A 24,624-nucleotide genomic window follows, 5' to 3' on the forward strand; every position below is an offset into this window, starting at 1 on the left:
CCTCAAAATAAGAATGGTGATGTAAAAGAGAGGGGGAAATGGGCCGGGGGGTGTTTAAAAAGAGAGACAGAGACCCATATGTTTACTCGGGTAAGAAATGCGATGGCCATTTAGCTCTGTTGTGACAAATCCATGAAAATGGAGGACCGCCGTATACCATATAAGGTAGGATGCTAACTTGACCTTCACTTTGTAATGGCGGCCCCCGCCCACCCAGACAGACTGTTGTAAACAGAAGTCATCCGACCAAAGGAAAAAAAAAAAGATTAGCACCGGGCAGACAAGGTCTCGCAGAATTGCTAACACATTTGCTGGTTTTTAAGCTGCGGCAAACGAGGTACAATATTCTCTGAACTACAGTAGGGGACGGAGTGGGGGTGGGGGATGGAGGAGGAGGAGGAAGAAGAAGGGGGGCGGGCCTCATCATTGGAGATCAACAAAGGTCTCCCCAGATCTTTAGTTTGCTGTATTAAAGGGTTGTTAAGAGGGGGTCTTCCCAACGCCGGACTTCGTATAGATTACAGCGTCCGGAGCTGTTGTTGAATGTGGCCTTGAGGTAGAAGGTGGCTGGGTGGGGGTGGCCGGCGCTTCTCTTAATGAATTTATCTGTCCAGATTCTTAAAAAAACAGCAATTCATTACGATAACGACGAGGACGGACGATTTACGAATTCACTCTAATTTTAATGCAGGAGGTCATTCAAAAAATCGCCTCTGCTTTTATTTAAATCTATAGAATGTTTTGTTTACGTCAATCTGAAATGGAAAGTGTTAAAAGAAAGCGCGAGTAGCCTTCCTTCTTTCCTTTTTAAGGAAGGCAACGAGAGTCTCCTGACTCGCCATTTCCGCAGCAGCCAAATCACAACAGTGGCAAAATGTTTGTCAGAGTGCAGAAAATAGGTTTAGTTTCCCTTTTCGAAATGCTGTGTTTGGGCCCAGGAAAACGCTCGGTCCGTGATTGTCAGTGCGGGGAGTTCAGCTTTGTATGGTGGTGGCGGCTGTTTGCGGGGAGGGGGGGAGGGGGGAGGAATCGAGGCTGTACCTGATCAAACAATATAATTTATTTAACATATCTTTTTGCTTGTCAGTTACCTAGACATAATGGAGCGCTATCGATAGACGGGTCATGGATCCCGATCCACTGCACGTATTAGGCGATCGTCTCCATTTAAGTCATTTTATCCCCCTTTAAACCATCCGAGTAATAATGGCCACCAAGTTATTGCATCTTTCACAAACTCAGAACTTTTAAAATCAGCGCCGCATACTTCACTGATGCAACGCCGCCAGTCGTTTATATAGATGAGTAACTAGGAAAGGCACGACCAAAGACCAATTAATTTCAATGAGGAAGAATTAAGCACGTGCTTAATCGACAACAAGGGGACTTACAAGCGCTCCACTTTGACTGGATCCTGCCCTTTCAGGAATACAGAGGAGGCAGTAAACTATAGGTATTGTTTGGCTGATATTGTATCACTACATTCTGACGGAGATAACTGGCATAGCAAGCAGAGCATGTTTGCTTGTTGTATTTGTGTGTGTTCGCGCGCGGAGATCAGACTCATCATAAGCATGGAAAAGGGTGAACGTGTTCAAGTCTCTGTCGGCAAACACAACCACCTATTGCCCGGTCTTGGCGGGCTAATCGTCGCCTTCATTTCAAAGCTGCCTTCTCCCTTCGATTTTAGCAGCAGCTACTGGGAGGTGTGTTTTGCGGGTGTTTAAAGCCCTTCGTTTGGTGGCCCTACGTGTACCTCTGAGACGGAGTACATGCGTTCTCCTTTGTCATTTACATCCAGAGTTCTGGATTTGTTCCTTTGAATATTATTTATTCCTTTATTCCTATGGCTGCTTTGTATGGCCCCTCACTGCCCCCAAAAGTTGCACTACCACGCAAATGCATGCAGAATGTGCAGATATTTTGCCCCCACTCAGTCAGGAATTCTCGAGGGACACAAGGGGTGCCGGCAGCAGGACTTTGCTGATTGTGCAACCTTTAAAGGACAATTCGGTGGAACTCACTCCTCAACTGCAGTAAATGGCAGAGCTCTCGCAGATTTTGATGGTGAGTCTTGGAAGGCGCTAGCTTTCGTTATTAGGACTCCCTTCTACCCCACCCTATTTCATATAATAATACTAATGATTCTTTCTTTCTCAAAACCTCCCACAGCCTCATAATAGATTAATAGTTCTTCATCACAATGAGATGAATTTTCACATGCCCTTTAATTATCATCTCATCTCCAGCGAACACTGGTTTTGGAGAAGGTAAAGGGGGGTATTGGATACAACTACAAAGATGGTTCCCCCCCCCCCGGAAGATTAATGTTGGCTGTGATTCTTAAAAGATCTTCAGATATAGCCCAGGCTCCTTGCATAACAACAATCAACTACCACAAGGCCTTCATCACATCACTTTATTAAAGGGGGAAAGTATTTTTAGCCTGTCTGTTTCAGACCCAGCCAACCATAAACAAAGATTCTTAAATGCAAATGCGGTTTTATTTGGGTTCCAGAAAGGCAAATGAGATTTCTAACTTTTGGGCATGCCATAAAAGGAGAGTTTTTAAAGCCACCTTCACTCTTAATTATGGGAAAGCACTAGCGTTTCCAAATATAGGAAAACGACTCAGTCCAAGTTAAGCGTCGACTTGCTTCTGAGTAAAACTGGATAGGATCCGGCTGCAAAATTTATCGCTTTCAAGAGGGAGAGATTTAAACACCTGCTTTGAGGCTGCAGTTATAGGCAGACACATTTACTTGGGAATAAGTAAATAGGGGTAGGATGAGGGAGCACATCTCTCTGAACTCTATAGAACTCCATAGCCCTTAACTCAAGCTAGAATGTGTGCACATTTCCTTTCAAATTAAGGTTATTGGGAGATACACGTAGACATAACCTCATGTTGTTGTTAGTTTGTTGGTTGGTAAGTGAGTGGTTTTCTTTAATTGATTCATCAACTCTGCTGGTTAACATAATCTCGCAGAAACAAAGCCTGGCTGTAAGAAATTCTAAGCAAGCTCTTATGGCTCCTGCAAGGAATACAAATGTATCCATCTTTGTATCTTTCCTATCCTTTTCATCTTTATTATCACTCTTGTTAACAACACCAGCGAGGCTTGATACATATATCTCGTTTAAATGCAGTCAACCATGCAGCCACTGCAGTTGGTTGCTACAGACATATTAATTAATTTATTCTCTCAACAGTAAAATATTGCTGTGTCTCCTTGCTACCAACCAAGTCATATAAAAATCAGGGTTTATTTTTTTACCCCCTCTGCAGTTCATTAGGCTTTACCTATAAGTTTCCATTTGAAATGATTTGCTTTAAAACTAATTACTCGTATTCTATTTCATTTCCCAATCCCGGAGTGTAAGATGGATTCAAAGGTGGCGTGGGTGGCATATGTTGGTAAACATTGCTAATTATTCCCACTCTGTCTTGATTGTGTATTTATGAACCCACCCATATAAAAGGCGGAGAAAATACTCAGTAAAAGGTGCGCTGGCATATTGATGATAATGGCACATGTTACTTAAAAGAGTGCAGTGTCGCTAGGGACAGTGTAAGATGATAATGTATCAGCCGAGATTTTGTTTAGCAGATTTCCACTTTGAGAATTAAATATTGGACTCACTCGCAGCGCATTCCAATACACACCTACTCAGAAGTGAGCCTCTTTGAGGTTAGGCAACGTGGTGCCCTCCAGCTGTGGTGGACTGCCAAAGCCTATCAGTCCAAGGCAGCATGTCCAATGGTCAGGGATGATGGGAGTTGGAGTCCAACATCTGCAGAACACCACAGTAGACTATTCATGGTGTATATAGGACTGCATTCTCAGGGTGAGGAAGAAGAGAATGAGGACCAGAATTGCACACTGGGATGACAACAGAAGGCCCAAGCATAGGCTAGCCCTGCACAATGTCTACAGTGCTCCAGGTGTATTCAGAAAAGACTGTTTTGGGGCCATGGCTTCTAGGGAATTTCAGGGGTAGGCAACCCAGGGGCCAGATGCAGCCCAATCGCCTTCTCAATCTGGCTCGCGGACGGTCCAGGAATCTGTGTGTTTTTACATGAGTAGAATGTGTCCTTTTATTTAAAACGCATCTATGGGTTATTTGTGGAGCATAGGAATTTGTTCATTTTTTCCCTCCAAAATATAGTCTGGCCCCCCACATGGTCTGAGGGACGGTGAACAGGCCCATGGCTGAAAAAGGTTGCTGACCTCCTGGCCCTAATCTCTGAGTAAATGCTGGCACATAGCTTCAATTGCAATCTCACTTCCAAACAAGTGGGCAGGGCAGACCACTTGCCAGGGGAGCTAGTTGATGGTTACACCTCCTGGGCTGATACACTTCCTTAATCCCAATGGCAAGGATTTGATCCTCTGTGTTTGCATTTGCTGAAGAGAGGTATGCCCACATCAGTGCTGTTAAGGTATTTATTTACCCCTCCAGGGATATCTCTTCTGGTGTGGCTGAGGACTAGTATTGAAATAAAATCAGAAATGAGGGGAAAGTAGATGTTGCTTTCATTAAGCAGCATCTAAGAGTCCTCTCTGATGTGGTTTTAAGCTCTTCTGATGTGTTAGCCCTCTCAAATGGAAAACAATGGGACTTAAAGTGTGTTTAACTCTGACTGGATAGGATCTATCATTATCATGATGAAGAATCCAAGAAAAGGTAACCACTTTAAAGTCCTGTTGATTAAAGTAGGGTACTCAGAGTTAAACACCTGATTAACTCAAAGAGCTTTTAATTTTGAGTAGATCGTGCCCGTTTGTATAACTAACTCTACTACTCCCACATTGCACCTATATGATAGCGTACCTAGGGTGCCATTAATATAGGGTGCTATATTAATATTTACATAATGTTATGTAAGTATTCATTTTTAAGCTTCCCGTTTAAAAAGGTTGGAGAGATTAATAATGAGGGCTATAATATTTCCTCCGGAACACGCCTGGCCCCAATCTTCTGATCGCCCTTTGCTATTCGGTGTCCCGAAAGAAGACGCATTCGTAACAAAGCCTTTCCTTTTTCGAAAATAGACACAGTTTGTACGTGGCAAATGGCGCCTAGTGTCATACACGAGCGAATGACCCTATATAATGGAATTTCATTTTTTTAATGCCCTTCACGACGAGATTTGTTATGTTATCTTTTTTGCTTTCTCTTCAGTCTGCGGGGTCTTTCCAAAATACCAGAAGAGCATGGGAATGTTTGCAAAACATTTTTGGCTGCAGCCGTTGACGGGATGAAAGCCAAGGCAAGGGAAGAGACAGACAGATAGCTTTGCCGCAGATCCTCCGTGAAGTCCAAGACCAAGGCTTGCTGACCCCCAAGCGAGGGACCATTTGTCAAGAGGGAAGACATCCCGTGCGCCCGGGAAACCGCGAGAAACAGCATTTCAATTGTCTTATATATGCTTCAAAATAGCACCGATTATGAATTCTCAGTAAGTAGATATGTGGCAGTCACTACAGAGGCTAAGCTTACCGAAATATAAGATAGATGCAGGGATTAGAGAGAGAGACAGACAGATGGATAAGACGGACAGACAGAAAGCGGAGGCAGGCCAACCAGTATTCCACATTTGCACATTAGCACGAGACAATGGCGTTTTAATAATTTAAAATAATAAAAAAATTTAATCACTGGCTTGCACTTTTTTTTAAAAAAAAATCCACGCTAACATTTCCCTACTTTGGTAACTTGAAGGAAATGTGTCAAATACTTGTTAGCATTGTTATCCGGATCATAAAAGCTGCCTTCTTACTTGGGAACAAGTTCCATTGGAATAACTATGCATAATGCGACATGCTGCTGCTGTTGATGGTGGTTTAGTAAGAAGGAAAAGGACATCCTGTTAAACCGATCCTGAATTTTTGGTGGTAGTTGTGGTGGTGATGCGTGTGGAGCTTACCTGATACTGGCGAGCAAGCAAAACACATCGCTGGGATTTTCTTGGGACTAGCATGCATCGCTTCAGATCTATAATATATAATTACTCTTTGCACCATCTTTCTGCGCTGAACAATGACTATTATGTGCATATGTTCAGCCCCAGAGGGTAAATTCTCTATTTCCCCCCCGATAACACATAAAACACTTGCTCACAACCCTTTCGGTATAGAGAACACCTATAGTAAAATAATACTAATAATGATAAAGATAAAGCATTACTTGCTTTTGGATCAAGCCTATGCGCTTTTGCATATTTCCCATAATTTTGGAATAATTTGCAGTGTTGAAATACAACTTAACTGGGTGTGTGCCTGTTGTTGGGGTCCCCCCCCCCTTATTCTCTTGAAGGCAGAATTATTCCTTGCAATTCAGGAGATGGGGTTATACTTTCCGCTTCTTAATGAATTCATTTTAAAGCCATAGCTATGAAATACACCCCCATATAAAAAAAGCAGCAGCAGAAACAGCAAGCAAGCTGAGGAACAATACGCACTTTTACTGCGAGCAACAATTTGTCCTAGCCACTCACTGGTAATAAATAAGTTTTATCTATTTGGGTGAGTGTTAAAGCGTCTTTGGAACCAAGCATTCCCTCTTCAAGGTGAACCGATCCACAATTTTCTACACAATTTATGCCTCTATATACAATCCAGGCTTGTTGGAGATGATCCAGAACCCTATTCACTTCTGTGGAGCCCTTAACAGTCCTCATATGACAACCAACGTTCCGTGCACACCTCCAGTAAAAGAGGCAGAAATGATATTTGTGTGGGTACTTCTTTCGAAGAAATGAGAGTGAAAAAAGAAAAGAGAAACCTTGCGAGTGAAATCTATATCCTTTTGAAGCCAAGGGCAAGTCTCCAATTGATTTTAATGGCGGTGAATGACAGCTCTTGAAAGCACGGTGGGGAGTGATTCAGTGAGATGGGCACCCCTAAACAGATGCACTTGAAAGAAAGTCCTACAGAGATACACCAAGGTCCTCTGCGTCCTTACACAGAAGTAAGCCCCACTTAGTTGAATGCAGGTTACTCCCTAGTAAAGGGTGCATAGAGACGGTATTACTACTGCTGCTGCTCGCTCTTTTGAGTGTTCTGAGCACTTCAATCGCTACAACAACCTTGTACGGTAGGCCAGTGTTATTAAAGGTGAGCAAGGTGAGGTTGGGACACGGGTGGCGCTGTGGGTTAAAAGCCTCAGTGCCTAGGACTTGCCGATCGAAAGGTCGGTGGTTCGAATCCCCGCCGTGGGTTGCTGCCAACCTTCGGGTGCAAGTAGATAAATAGGGACCGCTTACTAGCGGGAAGGTAAACGGCGTTCCGTGTGCTGCGCTGGTTCGCCAGATGCAGCTTGTCACGCTGGCCACGTGACCCGGAAGTGTCTCCGGACAGCGCTGGCTCCCGGCCTCTAGAGTGAGATGAGCGCACAACCCTAGAGTCTGGCAAGACTGGCCCGTACGGGCAGGAGTACCTTTACCTTAAGGTGAGGTTGCCATGTTAACAGCTTGCCTAGCGCCTGCTAGGCTGTAACGCTACACAAATTTACCTGCGAGTTAATTCCATTGAACTTAATGGGGCTTACTTCTGGGTAGGCATGTAGAGAATTGAACTCTTAAGGGCCGCAGCGAGGTTTGTACCAGGGACTAGCCCTCAGCGAAACTTGCTTCCAGATAAGCACCTTAGGCTCGAATTATTACCTATCTATACCTCGAGGCATCCATAGCCGCCATTATTAGCATTTAAATGAATTTGGGCCGGATTCTTAAGGGGAACAGTGTGTATATTAGAGGAATCGGTGAATGTTTAAAGGATCAGAGTCCCGTTGTCTTGCAACTTCCCATAGATCTCAATTACTCTTGATGTATCATAGAAATAGTTTCCCTTGAAATGGATATTACATCCTAAAAGCTTCTGGGCTCATATCCAGCCCAGGTACTGAACTATATCGAGTTCCAAATGTAGAATGTTCACCTACAAAGGCACTATAGCCCTATGAACAAAGAAGCAACGTTTTATATCATTCGTGTCATTAAATTTTAACTCATAGCCCGCTCTTATAATTTCTTCCTGGACTTTATGAAGGATTTCCTATTAATTTCGCGCGCGCAAACACACACACAAACACACATGCACACCCGCAGCTCCACCCAGTATTTTAAATGCGTGCGATGGGGTCAGAGCTGAATTCAATCGGATGCTGTTGCCGACAAATAAGAGGAGGCTGACCAAACCTGGTATGTTCACCTTTTAAATAACATTATGCACACACAATATACAAATCAATGCATCCCCCATGATCCGTCTCTGCTACCGATACGTGTGCGAGTGTCGTTTGTGCACACCACAAGCCAAGCAAGCCTCTCTGGCGCGTCAATATTGTGTATGTTCAGAAGGGGGCGTCGCGGGTTGGGGGGAGGAGAGAGGAGTTCGCAGACTACATCACCGATCTCTAACAATTGCCTTCGCGCAATCTCTTTCTTTCCTTAATGCACCTATACCATAAGAACACAGGACCTCTTTGCAAGGAAGTGCCTTCTTCTAATAACAGGACTAAAGAAAGCGGAGAGAATAGACTGGCATAAGCTCACACCTATCCTATTCGCACTTACTAAGAGTCGAAGGCGCAAAGGATTCTACACGGGGATGAGCAGTTCTTGATCCGCTTTTTGGAGATGGTCTCTCCCTCCTCCCCTTCACAATCCACTTATTGATCTTTTAAAAGGTTTTTGGCGTGCGCGCGCCTGCCGGTGTGTGTATTAATGCATTGCTTCAGCCGCCACTAAACTTTATGGTTGAACCGAAGACCCGAAAGGTGGATAAAGCCATTACATGTAAATCTTCCTTTCCAGAGGAAGATTCCATCTCTCTCTCGCTCTCTCCATACATACGTACATACAGACATACACCCCCATCCCCTACCACTCATACAACCTACACAATTCATGAAATTTAAATTGACTCTGTGGAATCGCTGCTATAAAGGCACCTGGCTGGATATTCAGAAGAGAGAATAAAACACGAAGCCAACGGGAGGAATTAAATATGGGCTTACTGAAGAAGATCGAATCCAAGGCTCCTGAGGGTTTTTGTGTTTTGTTTTGGAGGTGGGGTATTTGTTTTGTTTTTGTTTATATTACAAGAGTTGCAGGTTTAAATTAAAGTGTCTCTTAATTTTTTTTAAAAAAACATCCATGTCATTTTAAATAAATAAATATCTTCCCCCTTTAATCTAGGGGAACTTTGTCTTGGCCTCAGTTGCTCCTGAAAGGGGACAAAAAGAAATATACTGGTGACATTTCTCTTTCCCAGAGAACAAAATATCAGTAATGATTCCGTTTATAAGCAAGGCCATCAGGAGACCCCCCAAAAAAAACCCTTATATTCGCATTAAACGTTAACATCCCAGATTCATTTACTCTCTTATTTTCTTGGATTTTTTTTTAATTATAGGTATCATTGTGCTCCGAGGCATCCCTTACTTTACAACCTATTTTATATATCCACTTAATTATTTTTTTAAGGGAAACATGATCTATATACCTCCAAATGTTTCATTGGCTTATTTCTGTGTGCGCGTTACTCTTTTACTAAGCTTGCTCGGTCCTCCAACAGTCGATAGTAAATCACCAACCAGAGGTTTGAAACATTTTATTTATTATCAGAAATCACATAATAATACATTCAATTTATTATTATTATTATCATTATTATCATCATCATTATTATTGTGAAACAACTTTTTACATGACTATATAAAGCCGGGGAAACGTGCTATGGACAGACATTTGCATAGGCCCTACATATAATAGCTTGAGGTAAGAAACATTACATATGGACTATATTGCCAACGATGCATATTTAACAACAGCAGGAAACTAGACTAGAGAATAACAAGCGAAGGACCGAGTCACAGACACCGGGAACTAACACAAGACGAACAGAATTCACACGGAATAATAATACTGTACTTCAATGCAATCTGAACGAGAATATTGCATATATTTCAACTTCTTCATTTTCAAATTTTAAATTATCACTCCCCCTCCCTTTAAAAAAATCGTTGAAGTGGCAACTGAGAATCGCCTGTTATGTGCAGTTACACACCAAGGAGACCATTCTCAGGACTCAAGATTCTTGCTGGTGGGTTGTGTATTGTATTTCTAAGCGTAAAACTCCTTCGCTGTAGATAGAAAGCGGTCTCGGCGCGTGAAATATTAACATCAAGACAGTCTCTGGGTCTCTTTCTCTCTGTCTGTCGCCTGCCACAATTTAAACCGAACGCTGCGTTATAACATTGCCCCGTAAACGCTCAAAACCCTGGTAAGTCAGCCGCCAACCCCTTCCAAAACGCAACCTTTTGCCAGCGAGTAACATGTCACAGCTTTTCAAGAGGAAGCGATGGTAGCAAACCAAGTACAATACTGATATGTCTGATTCCTCGAACATGTTCCTCCTTTACCGCACAGACACAAGTCTTCCCTTCTAGATTTATGCAACACACCCCATGACATTTCAGTTGGCTGAAAGTCGTTATTTTGACCGAAAATGCTGCTTCTTTCTTATTAATATTATTGAGAAAACTGGGACAAAATGGATGATGACAGCGCTACCGGCTTAAGCGGTTTCATCGGACTGCTCTGTTCAAAGGAGGCAAAGCGCAGGCTGGAAACAACGGGAATGGCGTTAGACTGAAGCCTACAGTTTTCAGTTCTTCTTTACCTTTTTGGAGAAATAGGTAGGCGTCCTCCACATTTAGCCGCCTAACAACACAGACACCCACATGTGCTCTGTTCAGTGCACATAACTGGGAAAAAAAATATATGGATGTCTCTCACACACGCGCCCCCCCCCAATCTATTGCACATAATTGTGACTGGGTACCTATTAGATTCAAAGCCACTCACAGGCAGAGGATACCTCTTCTTTTACAAAGGTTAGAGTTTGTAAAGGGGAGGGGTGATACTGGGATGGAGGACCTCTCAAATCTCTGGATATTGCTGGATATTGGGAGGGGGAAAGCGGAATAAAGACAAGGAACTATGGCACAGCCATGGGAAGCAGACCTAAATATAAGGCTTGCAAGGGCGGAGAATGAGCGGGGCGGGAGACACACAGAGGCATTTTAAGGACTAGACGGCATCCTTGCAGCTCGTAAAGGCAAAGCATTCCTGCCACCGGCCATGACCATGAACGCCGGGACGGGGAGCCACGTGGTGACAATTGAGTCTGGCCCAGGAAAACGTTGCCTTTGTCATAAAATTAATCCCCTCCGATATAAAAACGAATGAAGCAAAGCCTGTCGTAGCAAAACTCGCCGCTTAGACCGTCTTGACCCCCCTCACCCTACTTTGCTGTTGTGGCTCATTTGTCTCTTCGTCCAGTTCCCGGCCGCTCCCCCCCCCCGCCGCCCCGCGACATTTTTTTTTTAAAGTATGCAATTAGGAAACCAGCAGAACAGAACGAGAATAGGTTCCTGGACCCCGATGGAATAAGTACCAGGAATATCAAGGGAACTTATTCCCAAGTCTGAGAGGGAGAGAGATTCCTGTCGGGTTACTTCCACGGTTGCAGCAACCCTTGTCTCCCGCCTCCCCGCGCGCCTTCCTCCCCGCATTGAGTGGGAATTTAAGGAATGGGAGTTTAAGCAGTGCCCAAGCCTGGCAGAGCTATTAGGAAATCTAATGGATGTCTGAGGCAGGAGCTGACCTGCAAGGCAACCCGCTCTGCGCTTCCCCTTGCCTGCTCTGGGACTGTTCTACACCGGGGAAAGTACAAAGGGGAACCGGCGGTGGGGGTGGGAGTTAGACGGATGAATGAATGCGTTGGGCAGAAATTACCGTATATCCCCCAAAGCAGAATGCGTGTGTTTGTGTGGCTGTAGTGGGGGGGGGGAATAAGGCGACACACCCCATAAATGTTCACAGTCATCAGCTGCTGCCTATGAAAAATCAGGAATGAAAATAAGTGTGTGTGTATGTGTGTGAGAGAGAGAACACACACACAGGCACACACACACACACACGGGAGAGACAGATAGAATTCTTGATTCTTAAGGGAGAACTGCCGTGATTAAAAATAAAAATCTAACTAAATATGAGGAAGATTAAAAGAGGGGAGGGGTGGTGGAGGTAGAGGAGAAACATCTCATTCATTTCGAAAATAGCCACCATTAAAGAAAACGTTTTTAATGCCAGAAGAGAACTCTCTATCTTAGAAGGAGGGAAGCTATTAATAGCTTAATTAGCTCCAAGGGGCTGCCACTATAGTTAATGTATAAAAGGGGGCATCCCCCCACCGCCCCTCGCCACCATCTTGATCATCAATAAACACAGTAGCATAATAAGCGGGACGAGGTCTCCTTCAGTGGAGCTATTATCAAAACACAATTTGAAATTATTGTTAGCGTTCTGTTCCGCTTATGGGTGGTGGACAGAGGAGACCCATGCAGGCGGCGCGGCTGGACTAGGAACGCGAGAGGTACCGCGCAATTCTACACAGGTCTACTCTGAAGTAAGCCCCTCTGCTAAACCCCAGCATGCCAAGGAGTATAGGGTTGCAGCTGTAGCCTCTGAAAAGGTTGCATTTTTATAATATCCTAACAAGACAAATCATTCCTCACTTTATGGGGTATTGGATTAACTCGAGGTGGGTTTCTCCCCTCCCCCGCTTTTTTGGTGTTTTGCAGCCCAATCATAGGCGTTGTTTACTTGAAAGTATTCCCACTAGGTACATTGGGTCTAGGTACAGTGGGCATCCTCAGAAGCGCGCGCGTGGGCACCGCCTGCCATTGGAAAAGCCTTGGGAGTAGATGTCTACAAAATTCCATCCTCAGCTCGACTTTCCCCCAGAAGAGCATCCGAGTAAAGCACCCATATATTTCCCACCCGCCAAGCACGGGGGACAGCTAGCTGAACCTCGAAGTTCCACATATTGGACACCCCTATTATTATCGAGATCGATACGCTGCAAACCTCTATCTAGGTACTGAACTTTTTTCCGCCCAGTGTGCCCTGAAAATAAACCCTGGCAAACATAAAACACTGGCTCGCCTCGCCATTCTCCATCAGAATGGTTACGGTTGATTTAAGGTGAATGCCACATCCACTTAAGCTTTTACTCCAGAGAATGAAAAATCCCAACACACTAAACCGAGATATATATAGGACAGTGACTTTGCTTCCTGGAATGCTCTCTTGCTGAGGACCGGGTTACCCACCAAACAAAGCCAAGGCCAAGGCAATGGAGACCCTCCCTCACTCTGCCCCACACAAAACAGGGAACCCTGTTGCTTAGAGGGGAAACCCTACCTGTGAATGCTCGCACACGCGTAACAAGAGCGAGAGTGTCGGGCTCAAGACGCACATTCAGAACATACTCAACGACACTGACTGACAAATCTTGGTGAACCATACATTAGAAAAGCCACGCTGATTGATGAAGGGGGGGGTTTTCCTTTCTGCGTATTCACATTTGGTTCTTCCCTAACAGGTCCAGAAGTGGAAGAGAAGCATCCCACCCTCTCATACTCTCTCAATCACACACTTATAACGTAGACACGCCTGCTGTTGGCTGGCTTTCTTTATCTTTTTTAAGGATACTGACTTTCGTTGGTTTGTTTTGTCTTAAAGGAAAATAATAATAATAATCTAAACTGGCTATTCAAACCAGATCAGGTAAGAGTCCCGATACCACCAGTTGTGATGAAGAAGGCCGGAGAGTCTCTGTGGGGTCTTTTTACCCGATAGCCGACTTGTCTGAACTTTAAAAGAAGGAAAGGGCTTGCTCTCTCAGGAGGAGTCTTTTCTTTTTCATACGCCGGTTCTGGAACCAGATCTTCACCTGCTGGTCACTCAGGTTTAACCGATCTGAAAGCTCCCTCCTTCTTTGGCGAGTAATGAATTCATTGACCATAAACTCCCCTTCCAGCTCCGCTAGCTGTAGTTTAGAATAGGGTTTTCGCTTTTTCCGGGACCTTGTGTGCATCGGGTACCAGGGAGCACCTAAGAACAGCGTGATGGAAAGGAGATTTAAACACATGGAGGGGAAGAGAGAAAGAGAAAGAAAGAAACGAAAAGAAAGAGGGGAGCGGGTAACGCTTTAAAAAAGGGAATGCTTCCCCCCTCCCCTTTTGACCCACACACGGCTCGTTATTTAATAATAAGAGATACACGTTTCTAATGCGCAATCCAGTAAAGATGCTTTAACTTCGAGAGAAAGGAGGATGGGTGGGAAGAAGACCTTTACATCTGCGTTTTAAATTCCAAGCTCCTGGGCTCCTGTGTCACCACGCATACCAAATAAGTCATACATTGCAGGTTTTCGGAACTATTAGGATTTAAGGAGAGATCGGAGATAAAAGCTGGTTAGGGTTCTCTCTCTCTCTCTCTCTCTCTCTCTCACACACACACACACACACACACACCCCGCTGGACTTTTGTAACCGGTGGCAACTTTGGCTTATTTATCTTACAGAAAAATAAGCAACCTAAGCTAGCTCTTACAGACCCCGAACAGCCAAAAAGTACCAGCACCACCAGCTAGAATGAATGCTAGAGTGTCTCTGTGGTTACCGTGTAAGACCTCAAGGCACCAGATGGGTTGGCATGCCTTAGGTATCCAGTTTGGGAGATGTCAGATCTGAAGTTTAAGGACGAGGAAGCCTCTGTCTTCAGAGTCCCAAAGCCAGATTCTGCAGAGGGAATGAAACATCTCCAGCAGCCAGGGACGCTTCACAGGAGACGAGAACCAACTGGTTCTTGTTCCTGGAAGTGTTTGCTCACCAGAGGATCAAGCACATAACGGGAAGCTTTATGAGAGAGAGTTTGTTTGGGTTGGGTTTGTTTTTGTTTTTTGGCAAATGGTGTCTCAGCACTGCGTGGAGATATATACTTTTTCTTTATAGAACCTTCCCGGTTCTGTATGGGGATGGGCTGGGATGGCGGGAAGGCGAGAATTGGGTTTTGAAAACCAGGGTGTTTGTTTCTTTTTTTTAATGCAGAGCTTGGCACCGTCCTTAGAATGGGTTTTTACCCAGGGTGGCTAATCTCACCGGGGACACAAAACCCGTGGAAGTTTAGCCCTCCCAGCCCTGTAGTCAGACTTCTACCAAATCTTCCAAATACAATCACACACCCTTCTACATTTCATTTCTGTTGCAAAAGCTTCACGCACCCAGTGGCAAATTGTCCTGCATGTAGCGTGCCTGTTCGGATTCGGGAGGAGGGTGGGGAGAGAGAGAGAGAAAGAAAGAGAGGCATGAAAATCTGTCTATCTGGGCCATCGCGATCTCTTTTATGGGATATTTACATGTTTATAGGCTTTTCTTTTAAAAGAAGCAGCACCTAATAAAGCACGAGGCATTTGAGTGCTACCCCTAGTGGCCTCGGCACAAATAGACATGCTTCAGTCCCAGCTGCTAATTTCATGGAATTTATAACAGCAAGAGTCGCGAGCAGACTTTTTCAAGCAAGAGAGAGCGCGCGCGCGCGTAAGAGAGAGAAACAGAGAGAGAGAGAGAGATCACAAAATAAGAATAAAATAAAGAAGAGGCATTGCATAAATTCGCTTTTCTTATTCGTATATATATATATATATATTTCCTGGTCGCACGTTCTTACCCCCAGCGGAAAGATTGCTTCCTTGGTTGATAGGGGAAACCATTGTGGACGGCTCGCTGGTGGCGCCCTTATTGCCTTCATTGAGTAAGGAGGAGCTGGAGTCTGACTCCAAAGACTGACAAGAGGGGGGATCGTGGGGCACCGCCTCGGGAGCCGGATAGTCAAATTTGCCGAAACTGCCGCTCATTCCATTGGGGATCCCCGATTCGAGAGGCATCAAGGCATTGTCCCTAACCCTCTCTTCCCTTTTGAGGGGAGCGTTCTCGGAGCACGCCTCCCTATAGTAGCACTTGCTCTCTTCCACTCTAGCTAGGTCGCAGGCTCGGCTGAAGGAAGGGTTAATAGACACGGGGCTGCTGAGATAGGGCTGGGGGTATCCGTTGCAGGGTTCTGAGGATGCCCAGGGCAGAGAACAGACATTGTCCCTTCTTGGGTAGGAGAGAGACGGCAAGCCGGGCAGCTGTCCTCCGGAGGCTCGGAAATTGGGGAAATAGAAGGTGTCTCCCGTATGGATGTTCACCAACGGTCCCACAAACCCAGGATTAAGGAGATTATGTTCGCCCATTTCCGCGGGCCTGACCAAGAGCTTCTAGTTTATTGCTATCTGACATTAAACATAGTTAAACCTAAAGGTCCACCCTATTGGTCCGCAGGGGTCACGTGGGCGCCAACTTGCGTTGGAGAAAGGGTGCCACCCACCTTTAGCAATTTGAGACAAAACAAAACACTAAGTTCTGCCTTTCGGTTTTTTATATGCTTTTTAAAAAAATCATAAAACATTTTATAAAATAAAACAACGGGCTTTAAGCACTGGCCTGAGAAACCCAAAGCACTGTAAAAAATAAAAAATATTAGTCCCCCCCACCCTCACCTTAAAGAAATGACACGCTTCTCCCCCAGCTGCTTTTAGGGTCCCTTCAACAGCTGGCAAAATTAAGCAATTTTCTCATTAATTAGCTCCTTTATTAACTAAAACAGTTGAAATTTACAATATCTCTCAATAAATTACTATTAGATATTGTGTCATATAAAGTTTACAGGCTCTTTAAGGAGACGAATGAGTCTAACCGCAACAGGCTCATATTTACAGATGATAGGGCGAAAGAGTTTTTAAATCTCTTCAACATTTCCACCTTTAACAGGGCGGAGTGCGGGGGGCTTCTGCCTCTGCGCCGCTCCCCCCCCCAATTCTGTTTATTTATTTATTTTTTAAAAGCAATCCAACAGCATAGTTAGGGTGAATTTGTGTGAGTGTTTTTTCTGGGGGGGTGGGGGGGTGTGCAAACATCGCCACGGCCAATTTCTGAGGGCTTTAAAAAAGGAATGATCACCCTTATGAAAATTAGATACATTAAAACAAAGGGAACTGGCGGGGGGGGGCGTCGTTTTATCCGCTCCGCTCACCTGAAATAACAGTGAGGACGCGTTAGCGGACCTTCAATTAGTACCCACTCAAAGTGGGACGAATCGGTCCTTTCTAAAGCTCTGAGCTAGAGGAAGGAGGGAAGGGACCCCAAAAATAAGAGCTGGTTCTGTCTAGGAGAGAGACTGCTGGGGGCGTCCTCTTCAGAAATCCGATATACTGTGTCAGAGAGATCTCGCTTTGAGAAAGGAACCTTAAAAGGCAATCCCGATTTAGGAATGATCAGAACTAAGCTTCGTGGAGAACAAAGGGGAGAGAGGTTATCTTATGGGAAAGGGGTGTATATATATATCGGATATCGGATATATATATATATATATATGGGGACTGCATCGCACGCCGCCACCCCCCCAAAAAAAAGAAGATCGGAGGAATTTTCTCTGCTACCAACTTCCAAGACTACAGAATTCGACGACAAATTACCGTAAATACTCATGTATACGTAAAAACTGATTTGTCGGAGGTCTTGTCGAAGGCACCGAACCCTCGACACCCTACCCCATATAAGCAAACCAACATGAGGAATGGACGGCTACATACCTTTATTTTTATTTAAACAATAGCAACCTACCCCCTATATTGATGCGCAAAACCCCGGTGTTATTGAAATCCCTCGGAATACATTACCCGGGACTTCCTTTACATTAATGGCTACTCCCCCTTCTCCCGACACGCTCCGTACTTTAGCTCTGCCAGCTATGTAGGAAGGGGGGAAATCACGTGTTAATCAAATAAACACTTTTCTTTCCTAGTTCTATTAAAGGGCCAGCTCCCTAATACCCCAAATTTCCCTTCCAACATGCTCCTCATACACCTATGTGTAAGTGGGCATCCTTTTCGGGCGGATACGTACCTTAATATGAGAGCTTTGTATCCGGCTAAACACTGTTAACCCGTCCTTACTTAAGGTTAGTACATTATTATTATTATTATTTTAAAAATTCAGGTGCAGTTCCTTGCACTTCTTTGATTTTAAATGGAGATAGTGCATATCTCTTGACGGAGTAAACCGTTTTACAGCCAGCAAGCGCCTGATCGCCGCAGATCGAGTATAAATTTGGACCTCTTTTAGGGAAAAATAATAATCGTTCTTTGTTTTAATCATTCTACCTTACATTCTCCAGCAGTCTTCGTGGCTTTGTTCTCTTATCGACACCGGAACATTAACTTTAGCCTCGCGGAGACATTTTAATCCTTCTTTCACTCGCTCTAACAGCGAGGGGAAGAGATAACAATAGTTGTAGAGGCACCGAGGTTTTCCATCCAAGAAGACCGTATCGTTTCTATATTATGAGATAACGCCCCACCCTCTCAAGAATAAAGATAGAGAGAGAGAGAAACCCAGATTATTCTCGTTGGCAGCAGGTCTCGAACCATCTTAAAACCCAAGAATAAAAACCTGGTGGTATTTGGCGCTATTTGCGGGCTGCAACCGTGTCCACCGCGAGACCTTTTCAATTCTTGCTGAATTCAGTGGGCTAGAAGCCGGTTGACTCTGTCAAGACCGCAGCCCATAACATCAGGATAGCAGGTTCACAGGTACACAGCGTGACACGTTGATATATTTCTGGCCGGTTTAACAATGATAAAGCTTTATTAGTATTATTTTATTTGGAAACACCGCCCCTCCTCATTGCACTCTTTGCAGCGGTTCACACTGGAATAAATGATGTTGGAGGTCCAAAAGAGTCAAGGGGTGGGGGGTGAGGGCTGAGTCTTGGTGACGGTGTTTAAAGTCTCCAGGTTTCTGTGATAATCTATTTATTGCCAGTAAGGATGCCCATTTCGGTGGGAAAATAATGATGATGATAATAATCTGGTGGTTATGATTGTCTTTTCTTTTCTTTTTTTTAATCCACCCCGTTTACTTGCAGCAAGAGAATGTAATTACTTTACTGCGGACCTTAAAATAAAACATTCTAAAGACTCGACTAAGGCTTCTTCATGAATAATTTATATTACTAATTTAGAAGAGGAAGGGGGATATATTCTTTTGGAGGGAATATACATATCAGACTCTTTCTTGAGGGATTCAGGGATGCGTTCCCCCCCCCCCCCAGAGGGACCCAGTTCCATGCATTTCTACGTTCACATCGGATTTCTTTTTTTAAAATTACTATCACATCAAATACCCTAGCCCTCGCCACCCCGCCCAGACATACAGACATTCAGCAACAGCAGTAGCTATCGAGGGAAAAAAATTAATACTAACAGGCCTGAAGTCTACCATGAAGGCATAACGTTAGGGAGGAGAGAAATATTTCGAAATTTCTCCCCCATCGTCTTTGGAGGCGCCTGTCTTTGATCTAAAGGCATTTTGGATATTTCTGCAGAACCAGCGGAACGCTCCTTCAATGATCCTTTGAAAATAGGGTGCTCACAGAAAGTCGAATCCGAGCTGAGATGGCGCTTGAGCCAGTTCAAGGTCACTGTCTAGTGTATTAAATGGGCTCTACATCTTATGCAAATGACTGTCTTGAAAGAACACCAGCTCTTGCCAGAGAGAAAGAAAGGGAGACAGAGAGAAAAAAGACCCTCACTGGGATGGGGGAACCGTTGCTCTTCCCCGTCGACTCTTTCCAAAGCTTTGTTCCAATGTTATCTTCAGCATTCTAAGATCTTCAATAAAGTATATATCTCTCTCTCTCTCACTCTCTCACACACACTGATTATACTCCGTATGCCCTCAACTTTTCACTTTCTTTATTTTTAGATTTCTGCTTCCAGCAGCTCTTTACCACTGCCTAAGCTTCTCCCGATTAAAACCCCCGCAAGTTCATATAGTGCCATCCTATACCTGATTCCCCAAAATGTTGTTTAAAATTACATTAAAAATGGACTCAGGAAGACCTGGCAGTTGCTGCAAGAAAATACAATTGAACTTAACCTTCTAGCGGAAAATTCCTTTCCCCAACATAAAAACTATACCGCCTTCTATTTCCCCCGCTTCCTTTTTAACACCCAATTGACATAGTCTCAACTTCTCTTTTGTGAGTATGTTACCAGGCAAAACCCAAACTCCGCCTGCAGTCCTAATTTAATTGAATAGCTTGATCACTAAAATTAAAATTAAAAAAATAAACAACACCTCAGACCATCTACTGACATAATTCCATCCTTGAAAATGCCCTTTTTGAGACTAACAGAATATACTTATTAAGAGTGGACCTTACAAGTGGTCTCTAAAGGTTGATAAGGACCACCAATGTTTATGGAAATTATTCTGTTTTAGCTATCTGAGTGTGAAAGCTTGAATAGATCAAATTGGATAGTTCTTATGAAATGCAGGCGGGGAGAAAAGATGGAAGGGAATAACAGAATGAAATAGACACAGCAAAAGAAATACAGAGAGAGTAAATCCTTTGGAAGCATATATAAAATTAGATTTTAAAGCATTTTGCATGGACTTTGAAATCAAATTAGAAGTTCCGTCTATAGTCTCTCTCTGTGCATTGAAGAGTTAAATGCTTATGATGCAGCTACGTTTTCCCCAACACTGCCAGCAGAGGCTATCATTCTCCTGCTGGATTTATGTAAACAACTGCCTGCATCTTCAGTGAAGCAAAAGTATATCCCATAGAAGGCGAAGACAAAATAATTATAAGGGTTTCCTTTGTTTGGAGGGATGTTTATCTACATCTGTATATCGTCCTGCCTTGCTGTGCAATGTGCTTTTATGGAGCAGAGAAATCAATTTAATTCTAAATACATTGAAATAAATCTCCTTGCTCTCAATTGGGCTCACTTCCAAGCAGAAAACTTTGGATCTCAATATCCAAAAGTTTTCTCAAACTTTTGTTAAAGGGTGACAAAATAAAGCAATCTAAGGCAACTCTCTCTCTCTCTCTCTTATTTTCTCTCTCTCTCATAGATCTATGGATTTAGGGAACATACTTCTCTGGTATGGTGTGCATATCTGACCCTCTTTTATTAATAAAACGATTCTAAATGTAATTTCCTGGACTGAGGGTACGAAGGAAGGAAGATGATGAAGAGTACAGCGATTTAGCAACTTACCTCAGCTTATAGCTTGGTGTGAGAGCAAGCTCCCCCTCCCTCCGTACAAAACAGCAACTTTAAAAACTTTAATAAACAACAACTTCAAGTGCAAGTGATACATGACTAGGAAATGGGAAAATGGAGGAAAGAGGGGGCGCCTTTTACTATAAAAGGCCATAGTTAAGAAGCTACTCAAAGCACGTAATACAAAGGAAAGAAAAGGCTAAACCTGGGAAGCTTCCTTTTCATGCCTTTATTGTTGGTCATTAGGCCGTCTGTCTAGACTTGAAATGACACCTTGTTTATCTGTAAACAGAAGCAAGGGACACTTTGGAGAAGATCAGCCCCTGAGTTGCTGCTAGAAGATCAAGTCCTGAGTTGTTGCAGGAAGATCAAGGCTCTAGCCTTGTTGAGTATTATGCGCGAAGCTCGTGATGTCAAGGTCAAATAGGCCGCATAGTCACGGTCAAGGCTAGCCCAGCAGTGACGTTATAGCGCTCCCAACCAACACTAACGACCAACAAACTTACTCAGCACAAGGTGGACGGTGGACGATCCCTGTGCATTCAGGGAGAAATGGGAAGGAGAGGGGAAACAAGACCATCTTCCATGTCTGTGAAATCCACTGACAACCCCGCCTCCTAACTCCCCACCCCGGAAAGGTTGAGAATTCTGGGTGCAAATACATTAATTAGATTACAAACAGGTTCCAGGCCCACAGCACTGGTCAATTTTACTGGTAGGTTTGTCGGAGACTAGGCTTCACTTTTTACAATATATTTTCTCCTTCCTCTTCTTCCTCACCAATTCTGCCTCCCCAAAGATGGTGAAGGTTTTGGAGACACCAGTGCTTCTTTACGATCACAGGTGCCTGTTAAAGTTTAGAGAAGGAAGGAGAACAAGAGGAAGTAAACTTTATACAGCCATGAGAAAAGGAATGGCGGAAACGGACCTAAGAGGGTACCATAACATGATGCAGAAATCTTTTGATTTCCTCGAACCCTGGTCTTTAAGGTATCTCTTTTATTAGGGGAAGGATAGAAGGGTGGATAGATGGAAGGAGACAAACAGAGACAGACAAACATATATACCCATAGGAGAGTGCGCGTGTGTGCCTGAGCAGACGCTTTATTCCATGCACTTTTAGTATTTTTATAAAGTTTCCTCATTTGTTTCCTCATTGACTCTTTAGACGTCCATATTCCCTTGAAGTCAGCAGCCAATGTGCCTGGTGTTGGTGATTCTGGGACGCACTTCAACGCCCTCAGAATGGCTTCATCCATTGATCACTTTCATACAACTCTTCTCCGGATTGCGACACTTAGGATGCGGTAGGGAGTGAGGTGAGTTCTGGTACAATTCTGCAGCAACACAATTCTGCAGCACCTTAAAAGACACTGTTGCTCAAGCCCTTCCTAGACTCCACTTCTGGAGATACTCTCAAGGGGTCACCTAAGTTGTTATATAGGTAATAAACATGGGTATATAGAGGTGCCGAGCGAGTTTTACGAAGTGGGTCTCCCAAAGCTAAGAAAACTGGAGGCTAGTCCAAGACACAACACATTTCTATGCCGATCACAGATGTACATTTAAAATTACTGGGTGTGGGTGTTTAAGTTCAGTAAATATGGGGAGAGAGCGATATAGTAGTACACGAAGATCCGATTCCCATATAGGGGATACTATTGAATGGTATGGAAGATGCCAAGAGTCCTCTTCTGGCTGTAACATCTCGAGTTATTATGAACTCCGAAAGATCAATGAAGCCCATTTCCAATTAGCCTGGATCGAACTGATAGAGATTCGGGTTTGAGTGAAGCAGGATGGAGAGAGTTGCCACCCCTCCAATTGCAGGGGGCTGGACCCAGGGATGTTGTCTTGTGTGCTTCTCAACTTAACCCAAAGCAAAGTGCTCAACAAGATCTGAAGAGGAGCGACTGGATCTGCCAACCTGCTAGTGTGTGAAGTTGGTAGGAGTCGCACCCCGATCTTCAACATACTTAGGTGGAAGTAAGGGTGCTTTTAAATATATCCTCGAAGTTAACATTAAAGGAAGATACGTTAATCGAAACCCACAGCATGCAAAGCCTAAGGCTGCAATCCTGTGCAAGGTTCGGAGTGAGCCACATGGAAATTCACTGGGGATTTGCTTCCGAGTAAGCACACATAGAATTGGGTTGCTTATTCCTTCAGTCAATGGGTCTGAACTCCCAGTTCATCATTCAAAAGATCATTTATTTTGAAAGGTTTTAGGGGACTAATTTCCCTTTAAATAATTTGCAGAATGAAGTGGACACCAGTTTTAAGAAGAAAACCCGAATCTGCAATGGTAGACACGCTTACCGAGGAGTGAGTCCCAGTGAACTCAGTGAGTCTTACTTCTGAGTAGACATGGATAAATCAGCTTCAAGAACTCGGGCAGAATTTGATGGGCAACATTTAGTGCTGTTGCCTCACGTCCTCCTGTTAACTTGGAGGGGACGGCGGATAGAAGGGCCATCTAATACGTTTGTAAACCGCTTTGATGTATTTTCTTACAATCTAGCGGTATATAATCTGTATGTAATAACGCAAACAAAAACTAAATTTCTCCAGGAGCTCAGAGAAACTACAAGAGTTTCGTATTTTTCGGGGGGCGGGGAGGAGATGTTTAAATATGGTACATTTTGCTCTCTTTCCCAATTTAAATTCTTTATTTGGCTGTTGATATTGTTTTTAGACATAAAGCGCTTTCTTTCAGACATAAGAAGAGGGAACAAGCCGAAAACAATAACCAACTCACAATATGAAGCAATCAAGTCTGTAACTTGAAAGTAACGAGCACTTCTTATATGCACAACTGAAACTGGAATCGTTGGATTTAAGCAGATACACAGTCCGATGTACAGGCCAGCTAAGCTAAAAAAAAGGGACCTCAGCCGATATTAGTGGAAACTGAAGACAAAATGGCGTCGCTATCTCAATATCTAGGCTTAAAGGGGTTGCGAAATCAACTGCTGTACCGCCTGAACGCCTTGCACTGACTACATCGCAACTTCATCCCATAGAAGTATATTTAGGCTTATTGGCTTGCTCTTAAGTCACCAACTTTAGGTTGGGTCTGCAATCAATTGCTTTTGGGTTTTATCAATAGTAGATTCAGTTGCTTAGGTTAAGGGGGTCCAAAAGCATATTATTTGAAAATCAATGGGTCTTGCCTGTAAAAAGAAAGGGGGGACGGGGGTACGATCTACTCTAGCTAAACACAGCATAGTTAAATCCCGTGAACTGGCATATTCCTAAAGAGAATCATTTTCAATTGGAATAAAACGGAACTTTTTGATCAATGCATTTAAGATGGAGTCGTGGGCTTGTGGGAAGAGGGAGAGGTAATGGAACTTCAGTAAGCAGCAATTCAGATACCCTTCCTATTACCCCATAGCGAGACCCTGCTATAAGAACTCTTTGTCCATGTCCAGGGGTCATAACTGACTAAACTGGGCCAGACGAGACTGAATTCCATATGAGGAGAGTCATGGTTTTCTATCTTAATCGGACTTGACTTGAACAGAGCGATATCTTTAGATCTCCCAAACTCAGGAGGGGTTCCTGCCCATATATATTTCCAGATTTT

General features: G+C 43.8%; 1 protein-coding gene and 1 long non-coding RNA gene across 2 annotated transcripts; one reads left to right on the forward strand and one right to left on the reverse strand.

The window, feature by feature from the left end:
- The first annotated feature begins 255 nt into the window (after positions 1 to 255).
- Positions 256 to 5,667, forward strand: LOC128406476 (uncharacterized). The gene is made up of 2 exons (XR_008328509.1): positions 256 to 337; positions 5,188 to 5,667. It is a non-coding gene; the product is annotated as an uncharacterized LOC128406476 (long non-coding RNA).
- An 8,036-nt stretch (positions 5,668 to 13,703) lies between these two features.
- Positions 13,704 to 16,334, reverse strand: HOXC12 (homeobox C12). The gene is made up of 2 exons (XM_053373908.1): positions 15,590 to 16,334; positions 13,704 to 13,972 (listed from the first exon to the last, which is right to left on the reverse strand). The coding sequence occupies exons 1-2, from the start codon at positions 16,152 to 16,154 to the stop codon at positions 13,734 to 13,736; spliced, it is 804 nt and encodes a 267-aa protein (XP_053229883.1). The 5' UTR covers positions 16,155 to 16,334; the 3' UTR covers positions 13,704 to 13,733.
- Between the last annotated feature and the right edge of the window lie 8,290 nt (positions 16,335 to 24,624).

Source organism: Podarcis raffonei, chromosome 2, assembly GCF_027172205.1.
Source record: "Podarcis raffonei isolate rPodRaf1 chromosome 2, rPodRaf1.pri, whole genome shotgun sequence".
NCBI classification, from domain to species: Eukaryota; Metazoa; Chordata; class Lepidosauria; order Squamata; family Lacertidae; genus Podarcis; species Podarcis raffonei.